General features: G+C 42.3%; 1 protein-coding gene across 1 annotated transcript; it reads right to left on the bottom strand.

The window, feature by feature from the left end:
• Positions 1-77: 77 nt before the first annotated feature.
• Positions 78-21056, bottom strand: FKBP4 (FKBP prolyl isomerase 4). Its single transcript, XM_069806723.1, has 10 exons — positions 20777-21056; positions 16931-17075; positions 15516-15658; positions 10959-11079; positions 10260-10416; positions 8810-8900; positions 8380-8463; positions 7473-7658; positions 6699-6938; positions 78-2697 (listed from the first exon to the last, which is right to left on the bottom strand). Exons 1-10 carry the CDS (start codon positions 20858-20860, stop codon positions 2599-2601), a joined length of 1350 nt encoding a protein of 449 aa, XP_069662824.1. The 5' UTR covers positions 20861-21056; the 3' UTR covers positions 78-2598.
• Positions 21057-21079: the final 23 nt, after the last annotated feature.

The following is a 21079-nucleotide window of genomic DNA, read 5'->3' on the forward strand; positions in this document are numbered from 1 at the left end:
CGCTCCGAGGCAGGGTACGGCCGTCACCGCAACAGGGCAGGGGATGAAGGGTTTATAGATTGAGAGAGACAGGTGGGTGCGGTTTACAAAGGCAGGATTGTAGTTGTTTATTTTAAGCATTTTTCCGTAAGGACATAATGAATAGTTCATAGCTGAAGTTTACATGCATCACCTCGCTGATAAACACTACATGGCATCTTCTGCTGGTAGCTAGACCCATGTTTAGAGTCGGCACGGAAGCGCCTTTCAGCTGCCTGAAGAGGGCACGTTTAGCGTCCTTAGTCAATTTACATTCTTAAACGTTTCATAGTTCGTTACATCCTAACAAGGAGGGCAAAATGGTAATTTCAAGATTGCACAACATATCCACCATTGACTTCAGGAATTGTTTAGATGCGCTATAGAAATATTCTCACTTTTTGCTTTCAAAAACAGGTTGAAGAACTGTCATCGCTGTGGGAGATTTTTGAAAACTCTTGTTCCAAGAATTAGAAACTTATCACCGGGACTTGGCCCTACGCTTACTTTCACAGCAACAACAGTTTCACCCACAGGGGTTCATACTTCCAGTAACAATTCCCAACAAATCAAGGTACGTCCTTGCTGGAGAAAAAGAACCCTTGCTTTGCATTCCTGCTCCCCTTACTCTTCTGCTGTGTCTGAACATCCCCTCCGGTAACTTCAGCTGACAGACCTTCTTCACACCTCGTTGTCACCGGTCTGTAACATTCCCCTTCGAGGTAGCAAGGTGAAACAGTTTGCACATCCACAGGGCTGATCCTACTGAGAGTCAGAACTCGTGAAAAGCACCTGCATTACCTGGCAACGCAAAGATTTTGCTAAGCAAGTCAAATCAGCGTTTCCTTAAACGCGATGACCTACCAAGCACTTCATCCTGCCTCTTCCCCGGTCCCTCTCCCACCCCAGCGAAGCTGAGGGCATTGCTGCACCAACGCAGCTCCCTTGCCTAGCTCCAGCCCAGCTGCAGGCAGGGAACTTCTTGTCTTGGACAGCACGGCAAGCAGGCCCTACCGCTTTGGTGATGGTTCGGTCACGCAGCTGCCAGGCCCAAGCCAGCGCTCCTGCTGGGGCAGGTACTGGCAACCTCCTGGCCCGTAAGAGCCTCACCAGTAAGCGCTCCTACACTACTTCTCTCACAGCAAAGGAGACCAGGAACTCAGATTTTCAGATGTCATTCATGTTAATCTCTGCAATATACACACAATTCCAGCCCATCCTGTGCCATGCAAAGACAAGACATCTTTCTCACTGCAAAAAAATCCATTTTTGTATCTGAAAGGAACAGATTATCTACCTTCCTCCTGCAGAGGAGGCAAAAAAACATCCCTACTGGCTGCTAGAGGGTGTCAGGACAGCGGAGATGCTGAGTTTAACACTACATAACAGGATAAACAGAGAAGGCAAGTTTGAGTACTATGTGCCATGCCTGCAGACAAACAAAAAAACCCACCCCAACAAAAAGCCCACACAGAACCCAAAAGCACACCAGTCCCGAACAAGACACACAACATACTGCAGAACGAAGCAGAATATCAAGTAATAGCTTTCTTGTGAGATGGGGATAAGCAGACATTAGAATCACTCACAAGTTTGTAGTTCATTAGGACTTAGAAGTATTTGTAATGTGTTAAACCATCATCACCTATTTTCTCTTCACAGCCAGTCACTTTTGGGTAAAAATAAATGGTTTTTTTCTGGTCCAGTTTTACAATGTGGAGGGTGAAGAGGAAGGTAGCAATACGAACACAAAATAAGCTCTATGCATAGGTTACAGACTTGCTTTTTGTACAATTTTCAGCAACATGTTTTTCCCCTTTTGCAAATATATGGGTAAATACTGTATCGATTGTTGTGGGAATTTTCTAAGGCAATGAACAAACAACATTGAAAAACAATCAGATATTGCGGCTACTGTACAGCTATGTGGATGAGAAAATGCTGAATGACCAAAGGACAGTAAATTCTCTTAATTCTGTGCAAATTCCAATAAAAACCCACGAAAAGTTCTGTTTTCTTGAGTTTAATTGGAGCTTTATTACTTAAGCTGTGACTTCACAGTCTTCACCTTCAGCAATTTGCAAAGAGGAGGCATACAAGAAAGGTTACAACACTTAATGGAAGGGACTCCCTACTGAACAAGGGGGAAGGGGCAATCCCAAGGCAGAAAAACTGGGAGCATCAATTTGTTCTCAAGTCTCATGTGAGGACTCCTGGAAAAGGCTGATTACTTGAAAGAAATCAAGGAAATAAATTTAGGAAGCAGAACCTGGGATTAAAGTGAGCTGGAACCAGAAAGAGACAAACACCAATGGCAAAATGCAAATAAACCAAGCAGAGTAAATCCAGACAGAACCCAAACAGTAACAGAGGCTGAATGAATAAATAAAGTCCCTAGGATTAAACCAGATTTATGCTGCCACTCAGCTTCTTCAACAGACATATAAAGCTGTAACTGATGGTGGCATGGTGGCTTCAGCCTCTGCTCCCCTGAAGCCACTGTCCAACCAGGTAGAAAAATAAAGGTCTAATTCACTGGAAATTCTTTCATTTACAAAACTAATGGAATAGGGTTTGTTTTTATGCTTCTGTGTCAACTTCCGATTTATCTTCAACTCCATTCTGCTCATCTTTCATTTCTGCATCCTCAGTGTGGCTGGTTTGAAGAGTAGCAGCTGACTAAACAGAGAGACAAAGAAAATATATTCCTTTGTTATACAAATTTGCTAGCATTTGCGAACAGTACCACAAACATTATTTGATTCTTATCACTTGGATACCTGGTCTCCCTGCAAGACTGAATTAAGATATCAGGACCTTCAGCCAAGAGAAACCAAAAATTTCTTTGCATTTTTTCTGCATCTAAGAAACAAAAAGCCATTTAGAGGAGGCTGAGAAATAATACTGGCATCAGATGGCTACGATTCATAACGTGGAGTGCAACATGCTTGGCACGTATAAGAAAGTGTTCTCCCACAAACTGAAATTCACTTAGGAAGCTTCTGCACAGAAATGCTTTTGTCCTACTTCAATTTCAATGAGATTCAATTTCAGCAATTCCCATACCCTGCCCCACCCCCAACTTGTACGAGGCACACTTGGACTCAAGATAGGAAGAAACATCTTTGTTGGACAACTGTCACTTGGATGTCCTCTGTAAGAGCTTAGCTGGAACAAAACCTAATCTGACAAGGTGGCTGCTCTAAAAGCCCCCTCCTTGCTGTATCTTCCAGGTGTGGAAGGCAGAGCGCCATGTGGTAAAAGTCCGAGGTCAGTTTTTACAATAGGACATAACCAGCACATCCTGACCTTAAAATAAATTTCAAACACAGTAAAGGGAAGTAGAAAGGTCTTGTCCTGCTCATCTCAAAAGACAGTGCAATGAAGTGGCTATTCCACCTGTCAGCTGAGCACCTTGAACCATCTGTTTTATTGTAAGGTTAGAGGAGAACCAAACAAGAACAAGGAAGGACATAAGCATGCACTGTTGGGGGAAGGAGGGGAATAAGAGGGGAAAAAGGGGCGGAATCCTTAAACTAAAATGTTCCATCAACTTAGCTGCAACAAGAAACCACAGCCAAAGAACATCCAGGCAAAGGTCAACCTTTCATCCTTAGAAGCATTCTGTGAAGCACGTGAGAGCAAAGTCTCCTCTGCACAGAAAATGTTAGCTAGCAATCCTGCGCTTAAGATACGGTGATAAACATCCTGACCTTTAAAAATTCACACTTTACATATGTGAACTATTTGAATTCATGAAAAGAACTACTGATGCAAGAGTGGCTGTCAAACTTCAACAGACCATAATATATGCAGATGCCCGGAGTTTCAGAACTATATAGTCCAAGCTGCTTTCTTAGCAATAAGACAACAGCTTGGTAAACAAACCCTCTTCTCCAGAACTCTTGAACTTCTCCCACCACCACTAACAGAGAAACTGTTGGAGCTCAAGTAAAGCAAGATGATAAATGAATTAACAGGAAAACATGTTTTCTCACAAGAAAAATCCCCAAGACTGACCTGGGGAGTAAGCGTCCTTTGTTTACAGTTCCATGTTCCATCGATCGCATTTCAATTAAAACCACATCAATTTGAAGTAGGCCAGATGGCTCCGAGAAAAAACAATGTAAACACATGCATATTCCCATAATCATCTATACTACTGAGAATAATGAACCAGGCCAACAGCATCCTGGCCTGTATCAGCAATAGTGTGGCCAGCAGGAGCAGGGAAGTGATCATCCCCCTGTACTCAGCACTGGTGAGGCTGCACCTCTAATATTGTGTTCAATTTTGGGCCCCTCACTACAAGAAAGACATTAAGGTACTGGAGCATGTCCAGAGAAGGACAACGAAGCTGGTGAAGGGTCTGGAGCACAAGTCTTATGAGGAGCATCCGAGGGAACTGGGGTTGTTTAGCCTGGAGAAAAGGAGGCTGAGGGGACACCTTATTGCTCTTTACAACTACCTGAAAGGGGGTTGTAGTGAGGTAGGTACTGGTCTCTTCTATTAAGTAAGTAGTGATAGGATGAGAGGAAATGGTGTCAAGTTGCAGAAGGGGAGGTTTAGGCCGGATATTAGGAAAAAATTTTCACCAAAAAGGTTGTCAAGCACTGGAACAGGCTACTCAAGGAAGGGGTTGAGTCACCATCCCTGGAGATATTTAAAAGACACGTAGACGTGGTGCTTAGGGACATGGTTTAGTGGTGGACTTGGCAATGTTAGGTTAACGGTTGGACTCGATGATCTTAAGGGTCTTTTCCAACCTAAATGACTCTGACTCTATCCGAAGTAGATTCTGATTCTATCCGAAGTAGATGGGAAAATTCGAACTAAGTGCCATGTCTTTGCAGTAACCCAAACAGTCTGCAATGCAAAGACTGTGAGTCTGCCTTTTGCCAAGGCTACAACTCTGCCAACTGTCTTAGGGGTTGAAGTGTACATTTTGAAAAGCACAAAGGCAGCCCTTTCGTACTTTTAGTGGATATAGCTTGTTTCAGCAATCCACTTTTCCTCTCTGAACAGCAGATCTTGCTGTGTCCCAGACCTAGCGCGGGAAGCCAGATTCCGAGCAGCTATGCTAGCTGAAAGGAACCTGCGGAGCAGAGCCTGACAGCTCGCAATTAAAACCTGCAATTTCAAAAGATGCCCAACAGTGAAATAATTCTAGTTTAGTTGCTGTATCTTTTATCTTCCTGAGATTTTTCATTAAAGCCTACCAAAAATTAAGGTACAGTGTGGCTATACAACACAATGACTAAAAGGACAGAATACTTTTTTCCAGGCTCCCATAAGCAAGGCCTGTTGACAACAAGCTGCTTTAGCCAAATACATAACTACGTGGACAGTGACACTTTCCTTGAAGAATCAGTGGGGAATGTCTGCATTTATGTGTTTACACTCCTCCATAAGAAGCAGAACCAAATCCACAGAACTACTGCTACTCTTTAAAGAGAAAAAGAAAAGAAAAAACCCACACAACCAAAAAGCCACAAACAGAACAGCTTCTCCACCAAACCATCCAGTTAGAGGTGATTGCCCTATGCTTACTATATGACTACTGTAGCAGAGTAAGAGATGAAGAATGGAATACATCTCCCATTGTCTCTGGTAGATAAACTGATTTCAGATGTATCTCATTTTGGAAGATTTGCAGAGGGGGAGAAAAAGAGAGGTTTGTGAAGTGTTTCATGTAGGAAATTGTCAGCCAACAGTCTGAGATGGTGAATTGTGAGGATATGCTCATCTGAGGACAGGGGGCCTCTGGCCAGACTCACTGACACAGTTAACCACAGGAAACTGACATACCAATGTCTGACAATTTTTAAGATTCTCGATGCATATTCTGGGAAGGTGAACACAAAGATCTGTGAAAATAACCTCACAAGATGCAAACTTCTGCACTTCCCAGCGTTACTGAGAAAATTTGGGTCTGATATAAATCCCAGATTTGTCTTGGAAGTTACGGGTTTACCTAGTCCTTCTGGACCATCAGATTTAAGGAAAACAAACAACATTTTCTTAGGATGTGTGATTCTCACCAGTAACTTTGAATGTTTCTTGCTAGCAGATACAACCTTGTTACAACTTGTATTCAAATATTGCCTTTGTTCACTGAACTAGTATTTACTAAAATTCTAGTGAAAGCTTAGTAGGAAACCTGTCCATACAGTAGAATAACGAATCTTCTGACTGCCTGAATTCTGACACTTCATAATCAATCTGTGACATTTGAGGTGGAGAGCATCAACCACATCGTAATGTCTCCATGAGAAGCAAGATGGTCTCAGTAGATAGGCCACCCAGGCACCAGAACAGACTGTTCTTTAGAACAATCAGTTCAAAGAGAATAGGCGCTTTTTTCAGTTCTTGAACGTTATCATATTTGCATCCTATCACTTCAATTGCCTTCTGATTAGCACTGGTCTGTCGCAAAAATCAGTTGAAATAAGGAGAAGCATTCTGTGCAATGCTTGGTACTGCTAGTGGTCTTGTTCAAACAAGACGGCCTGATCATTTTGACTGTTGGCTATTTCCAGGCTTTCCCCCCAGAGGAAGCTAATTGAGTGTTTTCCCACTATATTTATCTGTACTAAGAAGTAAGCTGAATACCTAAAACACTATTCCTTGTCTAACATGTGACATCACCTCTTGTAATCTTCTGGAGTAGTGTTAATTACCTTTAAGTCTTTGTCTGCAAGCCTTTGGAACATGTTGGCGTACATCTTTTTCTCTTTCTCATGCTGCTCCCGTATTTTTTGCTGACAAGTTACCAGTTGCACTTTGGCAGCTTTGTTACTTGGATAAAGTTGTATCACCTTCTGGAAATCTCCCCGGGCCAATTCAAAGTCATTGACAGCCAAGTGCGCTTCTCCACGCCGGAAGAGGCCTTTTTCATTGTTGCTATCCAATTCAAGTGCCTGCATTAAAAAACAAAACAAAACCACATTCAAGAATAATTTTTCTTTTTTTAAAATAAGATGCAGTCAGAACACCAGAGACTGCTAGAAACTTTACCTTCTGAAGTAGATTTATGAGTCTTATCAGGGCTTATTAGTAAGGCGAGTTGAAGATAGCTGAAGTAAATACAGAGAGGACTGAATATAGTAGGATATTTGACAGAGAACCAGCAAGTCTAAGATTTAGTCCTGGCTCTATTCCAGCTCTTTGAAGGACCTTTGCCAACATGACTACCTTCACCACATCTCAGTGTTTCTAACTTCTAAATACTTGAATACTCTCAATGTAGCAGGAATTTAGTAAAAGATATTCAAAGGACAATAACTGTGAAAATAACCTGTTGGATATTTTTAAAGTGTGTATTCAGTACTACCCAGCTGCCACCTGACAAGAAAGGCCAAACGCCACATGGGCTAGTATCCCTCAAATTGTTAAAGAGAGAGATAAACTGTCAGATTGCTTGTGCAGCTTAAAAATAAACAAACCCTTACTACCTTGTTGCAGTTCTCCAAAGCCTGGGAGTATTCCTTCAGCTTGAGATGGCACATAGCTAGATTAAGGTGAGCAGCAAGCCTCAAGCTTCTGGCTTTTGTATCCTCCTCATCAGAGAGTCCTGATTCATGCTCCAGCCATGACACAATCTTCTTATACTGCAATGCTGCCCGTTTGTATTTCCCCTCCTGTAAACAAGGCAATTCAATTATCACACAGCTCATCACACTAACTTTTATCTCCCTCTTGCCCCTTCTGCTTACCTTGAGCAATAGATCTGGAAAAAATAACTCAATCAGAAAATAACTTCTATCATCAAAAATATACTACTTCTGAAAGCCATTCTTCCATAGGATCAGAAAATCTTTAGGAATACCTACTGGTTCTCCCACTAAAGCTAGGGGTATAGGCCAGCATTGATACTTCACTCTCAACTCCCACCTTATATTCAACTTTTGATACAAAACAAGGAAGAAGGGGCATTTTCAAAACAGCACAACTACTGCTATGTCATGAAGATAATGGGGGGAAAGTCTGCCTTTAGCTGGTCAAATTATTTGAAACAGCTTCTCCACACTTCTCTACCCAAATGAATGTGGTTCATTCACAGCACTAACTTAAATACTGTAACCCTGGTGCCATTCAACATATGCCCTGAAGTTATCTGTAGGTACAGCAAACAGCTCAGAGAGAACTAACTCCCTGCAGAGTTAGTTCTTTGGATATTCCAACTCTGAGGCCTTCTTTTTTTTTTTTTTCTTTTAAGACACCTTCCCCTCCAGTCCTCCCTGTAAAACATCACAGAGAATACCATGAACACCACTCTGAAATCACAGAAGCTGCAATCATCATTATCAGCTCATGACATGAACTAAGAAATGCTATTATTACTTGGGGACTGTAATTTACCTTGAAGTACTGTGTGCCTCTCTCCTTCACAATGCAGCTTTGTTCCAGCTTCTCATCTGTGTTCATTTCCCAAGACTCCTTAGCCTACCCAAACAGGAACAGTTGTAGTCAATGATACAACTTCTGGGCAAACCAAGTGGCTATGCTGCTTCCCACTAACAGTATGGCAGAGATAGGTTTGGCAAAGCAGAGTTTTGCACTGCTACTGGAAACTGGGCTAGAGCAGGAGAGACACTGACAGCCATGGACAGAGTTACAGTAAGAACAAGGACAATTTCAGCCAAGAGCTCCCAGCATGTCATCATCTCCGACAACAGTGGCTTCCCTATTTCAGATCAACATTCAAGGATTCCATCATCCTTGTTTAAGCTGCACCCACCCTTCTTCCCCCACTTCCCAATCTCTTTGGGACTTCATCTCTTGTTCCTACCTTTTCAAAGCTTTTGAGTTTCACTTCATACTGTAGCTCTGCATCTGGAGGGATCTGAAATTTCTCCTTCCCAGCACTTCCAAAACCATAGCTGTAAGATTGGGGGGGGGGGGTGTACAAAACAAAACAACAACAATAAAAAGAGTTCCAAAACTATCCAGCCAGCCATATGTGCTATATAGGAAGCTGGAGGGAAAAACCACATGCAAATCTGGGATGCCTATACAGCATTATTACAAGACAAAGGCTTGAAGAATTCTGGGTAGTATTCTAAAATTAGCAAGGACAAGGTAGAAGAAAGCTGGAGAAACCTGGGGTTAATTTCGTTAATCTCTAGGTTACCAGTTAACTTTCTTTTAACTTCACATAAGCTAAAAAAAAACCCCAAAAAACAAAAAAACCAAAAAAACTCTATCAAGGAAAAAAAAAAGACTTTCAAGTTATACACATCTTGCTTCATATTCATTGTCTGAGACTGTTTGCTTCAGAGCATCTGTATTTTAGTACTACTCTCAGAAAAGCAAAGATAACAATAAACACAGAGATTAAGTGAACAGCTGTACGCTTAACACACTGCCAATCAGCTGATAAACAGTAAATGCCTATAGAAAGGTTCTGTGTTGCAATTCCAGTAAGAAGTTGCATATTAGCAGGAAAACGCTCAAGATCAGATTGCTTTGCTTTTCTTCTCCCTTCAGGTTCAGTTCCAGTTTAAAAAACTTAAAATAAAAACTGAAATGAATTAAAGTTTCATGGAAACAATCAGTGCAAACTCCACTTGTTTCAGATGTGTTCTCACTGTAAAGAGAAAATTCTGCTTATATCCAAGACTGTTTGAGTTTACAATATTGGACGGTCATACCTCTCAGTCAGCTGTTCTAAGTCTCAGAGAGTTCTCATAATGGTCCAAGGTTTGGATATAACTTTGCCTTGTATCTCACAGGAATCTTGAAGGTCTTCTTCCAAAAGGCTTTCAGAATACCAGTGAATGTTTTCTACTAACAAAGGATTTCTGATAGTTTTTACTAGCCACATCACCTAAGGACTAGCTATCTGGTCACACTGGGCTGCTCATAAGGCTCTTCAGCCCTTTTCCTATTCTGAGGCTGTTCTTTAGGTATCTGTATATGCACTGCTTTATAGTAAGTACTGTTTCTTTAAGAGGTACCACAAAAATGTAAGTTAAAGAGAGCAACGGTATTTTTTTTTTAACATTCACCGAGACCAACACTATAGAGACTTAAGTAAATTTCTTTTGGAGTGCTACTACTTCACATCCAAGTGGCAAAGCAATCTTAGCTCTGTACTTCTCATACATCACACTTTTGGGGCTAATCAGGTTTTTACTACAGCACTGAAAAAAGCTGAAGAGCATTATAACAAAACACTTCATTCTGGCCAGCTGCTTAGTATAAGCCCTTTGAGTATCAAAAGATCAGAAACAGCATACTTGGGTTTGAGATAGAACACGGATTCCTCAGATTTCTCCATTTTTTGAATTGCTTTCTCCAGACCATGAGGAAGATCATAGTTGTCACCTTCTCCGATCTCAAACCGCAATTCCCGCCTGTCAAAAACACGATCTCCATATCGGCCTTCAAACTGGACTGGTAACATAAAACAGAACAACCCAGAGAAAAATCAGAACATATCTATCTATGGTAAGGTGCACGTAGCACAGGTAATATAGGGAGTACCAAAACCTCCTAAACAGTCTTTTCTCTTTTAACAGCTACCTATGCATGGCGGCTACTGGCAACAAATAGAACTGCTGCTACTAGCAGTTGCTACTGCTAATAAACACTTTTTTTGTTCATCTGTGTTTTGTGTTTTTTTTTTCACTCCAACAAGTGCCAGAACTATTTCCCTTCTTGTTTCTTAGCAAATGGAAATACTATATTATATCAGACTCATCAACCTTTCATGATCAGATAAGCACTTTATCTGATTCAGTATCTCTGGAGAAGACAGTTGCTGCTGGAAAATGTAGACCTCGCTAGAAATAAGAGAATGAAAGCTTACTCTAGGTTGTTAAGTTACTCAGTAAAGGAAAGAGAAGCCACGTATTGCTCTCCCTAGTTGTAGATTGGGAAAAAGGTTCTGCCCTCTCACATGGTAAACCCATTTACTATTTGTGTAACATACTTACTCTCTACAAGCGCACCCTCGTTGGGCTTGGAGTAGCCTTCCCCTTTTTTACGGATTCTTCGGATGATGCCACCGTCTTCATCATCAGTGAGGTCCTCCCCCTTGAACTCAAAAAGTTCTATCTGTGGAGGGAAGAAAAGCCGTGCATTTATTCTCACCACATCAGTTCAGTAACTCACAGGATTTGTTCTCCAGAGATCTTTGAAACTATAACTGTTCAGGAAGCCACTATCTTAGTTAATGTCCTGCAAGATATTAGATAGCCAAGGCTAAGAAGATGCTGTATTCAGTAGATACTGGATGGAAACCTATGGAAGAGTTTCAGATTATATTCAGGCCTTTACGCCTTCTTCTCCAGCAATCTTGGTCCCCCAATAGTACAAATTAGATCCTTTAACTGAAAGGACTGTGAACCTGGCTTCTGAATAAAGCTTACATGAGCCACAATGCTTGGGGACTACTGCAGAAAAAAGATTCTGTTGGTTTCTTTAATAGTATTTTTACTAATGTCTGCAGGCAGAAGTATGGATAATGGTTTTTGGGCTTGAGGTTTTGTTTTTTTAATGAGGGAAAATACCTTTTGAACACATTAAGCCAGGAAGAATTTGCTCCCAGCTGCCACTTTGTAGTGCTACCACACTGATCAGCAGCTGTCATTCCCTCTTACTCTACAGTCAAGTAGAGTCACCGGTAGTGTCACTGCATCCAAGGGCCGGAGAGATTTGTAAGTAATGCAAGGACAAAAAGAGCAGGAAAATGAAATATCAAGATGCAATCCTTATCCTTAAGTCCTGATTATACCCTTAATTCCATCTATGGTCAAATTCAGATCAACTTTAAAGTGCTTGGAATGGAGCCCAAACTGATTCCAAATGCTTGTCCTGCAATATTAAAAGAAATTCAAGAATACCTTTTCAGACTTCAGCTATTCCCCACCTGTTTCTTCATCCTCCTACTCTTGGGCCACAGGACAATAGTTTCAAGACTTCTGTGTCATTTTCCCTTGCATGCCTGAACAGACTTAGTGTTCTTTTTACTTTTTCTTTTTTTACATTTCCCCCTCTTGTCATTTGCCTTGTCATTGTGTATTGTGGGATCATTTCAGAAAAAAATTATTTCCAGGAGAATGATAAAACAACAAAACCATGATCTGGCCCACATTTAATCTGAAGTTGTTGCTGCAATGAATTCTTTAGAATTTTTAAGAGCTGGTGTTATTGTAGGAGATAACTATCCAGCCTGAATCTTTACACGCCCTCCCAAGTCTCTAATGCAAATCATAGTGTGAAGTGGGAGTACCATGATAAGATGGAAAAATAGTCTAGTCACAAAAGAAATTTGTGTTGCTGCTATGCAATTAAGAAAAATAATCTTTTGCTAACCTATGTTGGAGTAAAACAATAGTAAAAACAGCACAAAAGAGCAAGTCATTATTATGAGCATTGTTTAGACTAAGTACCTCGTTTAAAAAAAAAAAAAGTTCAGGGCTAATGCTGCAGAGGTTCATGGCACTGGACTTAAGATACCTGGAATGCAAAAGGAATTGAATATTCACCAGCACAAAGAGTATTTCCACTTCATATTTTGATGGATACTTAATAACAAGTAATATTCTGGTCTTTCTCTTCAGTCTGTCTGAAGCAAGCTAAGTCATTCTAGAACATGCCACTGATGATCACAGACGTTCCCGCCCCCCCCTTTTTTTTTAACCCGAACGACAGTATTCTACTGAAGAATCTATTTATATTGCTCAGCAAAAGCAACCATGAGGAAGAAAAAAAAAAAAACCAAAAAAAACCCCAAAACACCAAACCATAAGACATCCATTATTTCAGGTCATAATGAAATGCTGATCTGGTGATGACATAGCTACAAAATCTTTTAAGTTTTAGAGGGCCCTTTTTAAGGCAACTTGGACAAATTTTGATAAGGTGATGGCACTTGCAAAGGAACCATGCTGACATTGTTTTAAATAATAGAAAGGAAACCAAGGAGCAAGACTGAAGAAAGTGGAAGCTTAAGAGATTTTAAATGCCCAAGAGTCATACTAGTCAGAAATCACTCCTACCTAACAGAACTTAGGAAAACTTTCTGGATCTAAGTTCCATCCCACTCCCCCAATTCAGGACACACCCAGCACTGCTTATTTGTTGTAGCCAGTCATCTGCAGGCCATTTTGTTAAGGAAGCACAAAACCATCATGGGCAGCTTCAGTGCTTTTCTTTCCTTCTCCCTTTCCTCCTCTAATATTACTGCTCAGGCAGGCATTAGGGGATACAAGGGGCCATGAATGAAACACTACTTTTATTTAAACAGTACCTAGAAGATAGACAGGTCAGACTGGCATCATTAAGAAAAACCTAGTGGGAAGTGAATAATCTGGATGACTGTATGAGAGACACTCACTAGTACTCTCATGAAACAAATCCCATCTTGCAATTAGTGCTTTTATTTATGAAAAGGTTAGGTATCATCTCTTGTTGCAGGACAACAATGTAGCATCCTGTGTACTAGCGCTAAGCCCTTAAGAATGCATTATTATGCTGCCAAGGTAGAAGGTCTTGAGCTTTGAGACACTGCGCGTGGACAGTAAAAAGCAGAGAAGCTGAACGTCTTCAATAATTGCTACAATGAAGTTCTGTTTGTTTTTTCCTTTCCCTCAACCAAAATGAAGGGAGCAGAAAAAGGTGGAGAGGTAGGGGAAAAAAAACCAAAAAACATTAAGAGTTTGCATTTGAATCATCAGGTCAGAACACAGTAAATGTGTTAGTGTTTTTATCTGCCCTTTCAATCCTGCCCTATATTACACTCAGTATCACTCGCATTCCAAGCACGTGTAGTTTGATCCACTATAAATAAGCCATGAGTATCTTCAGATTTATATGTTTAAAAAATAATGTTTAAGAACAGCTTTGCAAGATACTATTTTTCAACAGTCAACCGCAGAAATAATGGCATTAATTTTGATGTACTCAAAATGAGTAAGTTCTCATCCCTTAGTGGCTTGGGATACTACCTGCTGGCAGTAGGTTTTTTAATACTTCCACACAAAATACATCTTTAATGCTAGTACTCACAAGTTCAGGGACAAAAGAAATGCAAATACACTATCCAAATGTAATACAAATACAATATCCAACTATGTTTAGTTTACCCTTCTTAACAGATGCTCATTGTTTCCATTAAAATCTAAACAGGCTTTCAGTCCCTACTCCACAAGCTGTTTTTACCTTCCTCAGATATTAGATACAACATTCAATCTTAGAGCAATCATCAGAGCTTAAAAACTTTCCTTATGCCCCCAATGTAGGAGTCCACTCCATTGATTAAGTATTTTAGAACAAAGTAATTTTAAAAATCACACTTAGGTAGCGTCCATCTGCCCTCTCTCAGGTGCAATTGATTTTTTTCCTGGAAAATTGATAGCAAAAATATATCCTCCCAAAACACTGTTTAGACTGTTTGTCAGAGCATGCTCCAGAACAGCTTTAATATCCTGTATGGAAAAACCAAACCCGAGTCTCAGCATTCTGAGCAACCACTGACACTACTAAAATAACGCACAAGACACAGCAGCTATTTCCACCCCCTTTTGGGAAGGTGATGGGGGGGGGGGGCAGGGAAGATGCCTTAAAGATCACTAGGAAACAAGTTCTGTCTTCTGCTGGTGACGTTAAGAAATACCCATGCTAATCAGCTCCATGCTCACCAAGACATGCAGCTCACCTCCGAGGAGACCAGCTGTCCACGTGAATTGTAAAACTAATGTTACCCAGACACCAAACTCAAGACTGCTCAATCTGTCACAGGGACCAAGTGTGTACAAATTACTTTCTATGATCTTAAGATTTATCAGTGTAACCTGGATCCACAGACAGACTTTGGTAATCAACAAACAACCTGAATCCAAACTGTTCTTATGGTGCTTTAAGGCTTATTAAAATGCACAGCTCTACAGAAAACAGAGTTCATAGTTGCAGGGCTGTTCAAATACACTTTATATTCTAGCAGTTTATATGGGCTAATTATCTCTTTTCTCCCCCCAAAAGCTCATAAAAGATTGCATTAATATTGCAAAGACAACACAAAAAAGTATGAAAAATATATTACTGAGGACATTAATTACTCTTTCTGCTGTTGAAAACTTCATAATGTTTAACGTAAGTATCACTACTTTGAGTATTATCAAGTGGAAAGAGGATTACAGATTTTGTTTTTTCAACTAGTTCAGAGTCTGCCACTGAGACAGTCTGCTCTCCCAACCTGCACTCTCCTACAGTGAATCATTCCGTAACTGTAAAATTAAAACTAGGAACACTGGAAAACATTCAAGTATTTTAAAAAACTCCGAAATAAGGGAACCTGAGCCATTGCTGATCAGTTGCAGCCGGACTAGAACTCTATGCTTTGCCCACGTTACCCTAATTGACCATATTTTTCTCTTCAGAAAACCTAACATTCCTGTTTTGAAAGGATACTACTCACACATTTTCTACAGTGAAATATGATTTTTGTTCGTTTTTCAAGCATACAGCTTTAGTGACCGCCTCTCACTTACCTCAAAAATCAGTGTAGCATTGGGAGGTATCTTTGGGGGGCTCCCAGCTGAGCCATAGGCGTATTCTGGTTTACATGTAATCCGACAGATTTCACCAACCTTCATAGTTGCCACAGCAATGTCCCATGCTTTGATCACCTCACCTATGCAAGTCAAATTTCAGTCACACGATTGCTAGGCATACATGAAAGGCGTGATCAGCTGTGAAACTGAGCACCATCACTTTTATTATGCAAAAGCTAAGACAGAGCAGAAATACTGAAAGACTTGGGCTCACTCTGATTTATGTACATCAGTTTTAACCCTAATCAAATTATAAAGTTACCTGGGGACCCAAATTTGGCTAAATTTCTTCATTCTACGTGTACTGATTCTTTTCCTTCCCTTACTTCCTCGCCTATAGAGAATACAAGTCATCTGAACAGAGCAGCCTGAAGCACTTGGCACAATCTCAAGTGCAAGGAAATAACAATAAACTCTTCAAAGAGGAAGGTCTTAGGGTGAGAGATTGCCTGCTCGTATTTTGAAAACAATCCAAAACAACAAGCCTTTTCTCTCTGTACTTTATCAGTTGGCAAAGAGCAGCACGAGTGGTAACTAAGTTACATGCACTTGTAACAGAAATGGGGAGGAAAGCAGAAGTAGTATTCCTTCTAAAGCCTAAAGTGAACAGAAGCTGGATCCTCAAGTAACAAAATCCTATCTCTCACTCAAGCTCTCCTACTTGCTGCTCCTTTCAACTTAATCAACCAGCCTTCCTATTAGTCTTAGTATTAATAGGTACACTTCATATCATCTCAAATTTCAGTACACTGCAGAATTTATCTCCCAAATAAAAAAGCAGCAGGTAAGGAACTACCAGGGGCAGCTCAGATTGAGTAATAAGATTTACTGGAACAAGGATGTTTCGATTTTTGCATTCAAAAAATGAAGGCTTTTGATAATGAAGAGATGCACTGCTTCAAGATTCATAGTTGGGTTAATTTGGGAACTTAAGGAAAGAGGGAGTAGGTTTCATCATGCTGCAGCTGACAGCTGCCCCTGTGCACCTTGTCCCAGTATCTGGTCACAATTAAGTACTTCCGAATTTGAGTCTTTGACAAAAAAACAACCAACAAAATGCACATTCTGGCTATTTAACTACCCTTTATCACTACGCTTCAAAGCAAATTTGCTCCCCTGGAGTGCTTTGTCTGAGGCCCATGAATTCTTCAGCAGGCCTCATCACAGGGCTATACAGTTTTCTCATTAAGAAAAATCTCAGAGCTGTTCTGATTGGGCCATTCTAAGAGAATAAACCTTAAGCTCTGAAAACAAGTTTAAATAGCAACTTTAACATGCGAAGGAGCCACACATGCAAGGAAATCCCATCTCAATTATTACCAAAACTGTTCAATACCAAACACAGGACATACCTTTCCCCAAGTCAAATGAAAATTTGTCTCTCCTGTCCAGACTGGAGTCAAATTTTGTGCCATCAAGGAGCCATCCTGTGTAATGGACAGTCACTTTATCACCTATCATCGGAGACTCTGTCCCACTGCCTTCTCTCTTGACAACCTGAGAAAAACAGTAAGCAACATTAAGATGAAGAAAACTGGGTCTGCCTAGTGGACATTAATTCCATTTACTTAGATCCATGCATTATCATCTTCAGTAGATAAAGGATTTGCAGGTTTACTTCAGTTATCTGGAAATGGACTGACTAGTCTGCCTACAGATTAGCAGTGTTGCAAATGCAGGAACCTCAAGATGGCTCTGCTGTGATACGAGAACTTATCTGGCAACAGTTGGCACCAGCTTACAGATCTCTGCATCTATAGTTAGCCATGTCACTTACCTTTCCTCATGAAGATTTTAAATGATCTTGAAACTTAATCAGGTAAAGCATTAGGCAGGGCTTTTTGCTTTATTCAAGTACTTTCCTCACCACCACTCTATCATTACCCCTGAGTTTGGTGTTATAGGCGAAGTATTTAAACAAGAGCGAGCTGGTTCTTTCCATGCAAAGTCTATTCTAACATGTAATCTGAGATTACTTGAGTTAAACCAGACGGTTTAACAACGGTTAACAGAATCTCACCCCAACACAGGTTAGTTGTAGCAGCCAACAAACTTAACGCTTAGGAATTATTATATTGTATTGATTTTGTCTCCCCACAACTCTGACACAGATTGCCAGCACCCCAATTTCACATACAGCTGCAAGGATTTTATTTTCTTCTCAAGAGGTTCCCCAGCCTAGCTACCAAGGCCAGTATCAACTAAATCTACACTATACAAAGAGCAAGATCGGCCAATCTCTCTCGTGTTCATTTGAAATGTATATAAAAATAGGGAGTAATACTGACATATCTCATAGGGCAAGGATGTGAAGCCTTGCCCGTAACAGGATTCCTGAAGTTCAAATTTGAGTTTCCTCCAGTACTGATTGAAACCACCTAGCTCAGAGCCAAAGCTCTACATTACTTCAGCTAGACAAAAGGGAACCAATGGAGGACCCTATCTGCCTGCATCTACAGAGATCTGGAAAACATACTGTTCATACAAGATAAACACTTATTCAAGAGCAGTTATACAGAAGCATGGGTTGGTGTCCCTCCTTTAAAGAAAAGCTATAAAAATGTCATGCTTCTATACCACTCATGTTTTTCACTGAAGGAAGCAGACCCTTGGGAGCCTCCTTCCCGAATTTCAACTTCTTGCAATCTCCTACTTTGCCTCCCACCATCCCCACAACTGAGTATATGACAGAAATGCCAGCACCCTCCACCCAAAGCCGAGGCAATGCAGACAGCTTCTGTCAGACTTGACAAGCTGAAAGTACCTCACTGGATGCATGAGAGAGAAAAAAAACAAAACAAAACCCCCAAAAACAACAAAAAAACCAACCCAGAAAAAAAATACTACCTGCTCAGTTTCCTAGGGAGAGAATGCTCAGTGCTAAAAGGGATGCCTGACCTCACACAGCACACCATCCTCTTACCCTGCACCACCTCAGTGCTACAGCAGTTATTAGCATTACAGAACTAATCTATTGATTTTTTCCCCCAAGAACAGCAAAAATTGAAGCAACCACTCTCCTAGAGATAAGGAAACACAGACATATGAAAATAACATGAATCTGGTAATCAACCTAAACTACATCATGCTTAGATATATATATATATATATATATAAAAAAGCAGATTCAAACTAGTAATTTTAAAGCAGCCAATCTGAAATAACTTCAAAATAATAATTGCATTTAATGGAAATTTACTAAGCTTCTCCAAATGCCATATTCTTGTAGTGTCATACCAAATTATCCAACACCAAAGTAGTGAATATCTCATTTTCAGTATCTATATGAAATTATTCTTTTGCATTTATTTAATTTCATTTTCAAGAGACGTGTTTCCCTTTTTTCATATACGCAACAGGGCAACCCTATTTTCCATAAGGTTTACGTTTCCCTTTCAGATGGAGAAACCTGATTTTTCTGTTCATATTGTGATAGCAAGTATTTCTATTTCTAAACTTAAATACTCACACTAGAAATAGTGCAAGCACATTCAGCAATACCAGGTAAAAATCTCTGGATACCATTCTGATACAAAGCTAATGAACAAATAAAAAAACCTCTCCTGCAATCAGTGCAATGATACCAGTACAAAACTGGTATAAATTAGTTCAGAGTTAGACCCTTGATTTCAACGGGTGTATTCTGCACTCTGGCAATTACTAGAAAAATAAAATCCATGAAGGCTGGTCTTCATGACCTCTAGTCTTTTTGCCTTATCAATTCACAATCTCACCTTTTTTGATGTTTTCACAACCTCAGTTCTTTTGCCAGTATTTTCTCCTCCCCTCCTTTTAAAAAATTGATTTAAAAAAAAAAATCACCTAATGCTTCTCCATCATCAAAAGGTGGGTAGTGCATGGACTAGGCAGACACTCACTGCCTTTTACCATGCCCGGGGATCTGAGATGCAGGAGACCCGCAGTCAGCTTCCCGGGCAGCCAGGCAGATGAGAACTCTAACCTGATACTGTGCTATGTGCAAAAATAGAAACTCTCACCAAAGCAGGTTAGCAGGAAACATGGGAAAGCGGAGTATGGAAGCCAACCACACATCTTTCATCTGTTTCCTGATACCCCTCCTGAACTGGAGACACCGTCTCTATGACGAACCCAGAATTTAAAGCCAGAAGGCTCTAAAGGTTAAAACCAGAATTTTGCCTTTGCTGCAGTGCCGCTTTTCTTCTCCCGAACACCGTAACTCTGAAATTTCGCTGCGGTTAAAAAACCGCTTCTAGCGATCGTTGAAGTTTTTAAGCGAGACTACAGAAGTTTCTAGAGATATGGAAATAGGAAATATCTGACAGAGGAAGTCCGTGCAACTCCCCCTCACGGTATAAATTCTGCTACCCTTGTCAACCGACTTCCCAGTACAAAGGAAAGAAGCCAGTCCACCGGCACGCTCGGGACAGGGCACAGACCCCGACGGCGGCCAGCCCCGCCGCCGCCCTCACCTGCACGCTCCGTTCATGGCCGGTTTCCCCACCGAAGCCGAACCGAGGGGCGGGCAGCCTTTCCGGCCCCCGCCGCCGGGCTGCGTTTTTGCATCAGGCCCACGTGTGCAATGCACCATCTCAGGTCTGAGAGGCTGCTCCGACCAAGATGGAGAGCCCCGCGTCCAAGACTCTTCCACACAGGCAAAAAAAGCGGGCAGCGCAGCACCAGCGACCGACGCCCGCCACACGCGCGTGCCCTGCCCACACAAGCCTCTTCAATTCCCAGCCGCCCCCCCCCCCACAACGACTGCTGGACACCGACACCCCCCCCCCCCCCGCCCGCCCCAGCCCCAGGGAAAAAAACCCAACGCAGCGAGGAGCGCCTCTCCCCTCCGCAGCCCCCCCGGGTTTCCCGGTGGGCAGCCCCCGGGCTCCGGCTCGCCCCGCTGTGTGTGTGGTGGGGGTGGCGGGGGGGGGGGGGGGGGGGGGCAGCGCGTGCGCGGCGGAGGCGGCCTCCTGCCCTCCCCGCGCGCGCCACCGTTCCTATTTAATCGTCAGGGCTGCGCCAACCTGCCGGTAACGGCCTATGGCCCCCTTCCCCTCAGGGGACGGAACGGGCCCCGCCGCCCCGGGGAGCACCCGCTCGCAGGCGAGGAGGGACGGGAGCCCAGTCGCGGTCGCCTTCCGCGCCGGTCCCCGAGTCAGTGAGGGGGGGCTAGGGGGGTGTCCGGGGACGGGGAGCGGCCGCCCGCAGCCGCAAGGTACCTTGAGGACGCCCTCATCTCGCTTGGGGGTGATGTCCGCCCCCTCCATGGGAGCCCCGTCCGCTTTCATCTCCTCCGCCGTCATCCCGCCCGCCGCTGCCACCGCTGCGCAGGGAAGGGCCGCCTCACGGGGTGTGCGGGCCGGCGTCGGGACCGGCCTGTGGGGCTTAGCGCCTCGCTGCGCCTCCGGCTCCGAGCAGCGCGGACGGGGGCGGGCGCCGCGCGCCTCCTTCCCTCCTGCCTTCGCCGCAGCGCCGGCTCCCGGTCGGCGGGGAGGAGGAAGGGGAGGGAAGAGGAGACCAGA

This window comes from Haliaeetus albicilla, chromosome 19, assembly GCF_947461875.1.
Source record: "Haliaeetus albicilla chromosome 19, bHalAlb1.1, whole genome shotgun sequence".
In the NCBI taxonomy this organism is placed as follows: Eukaryota; Metazoa; Chordata; class Aves; order Accipitriformes; family Accipitridae; genus Haliaeetus; species Haliaeetus albicilla.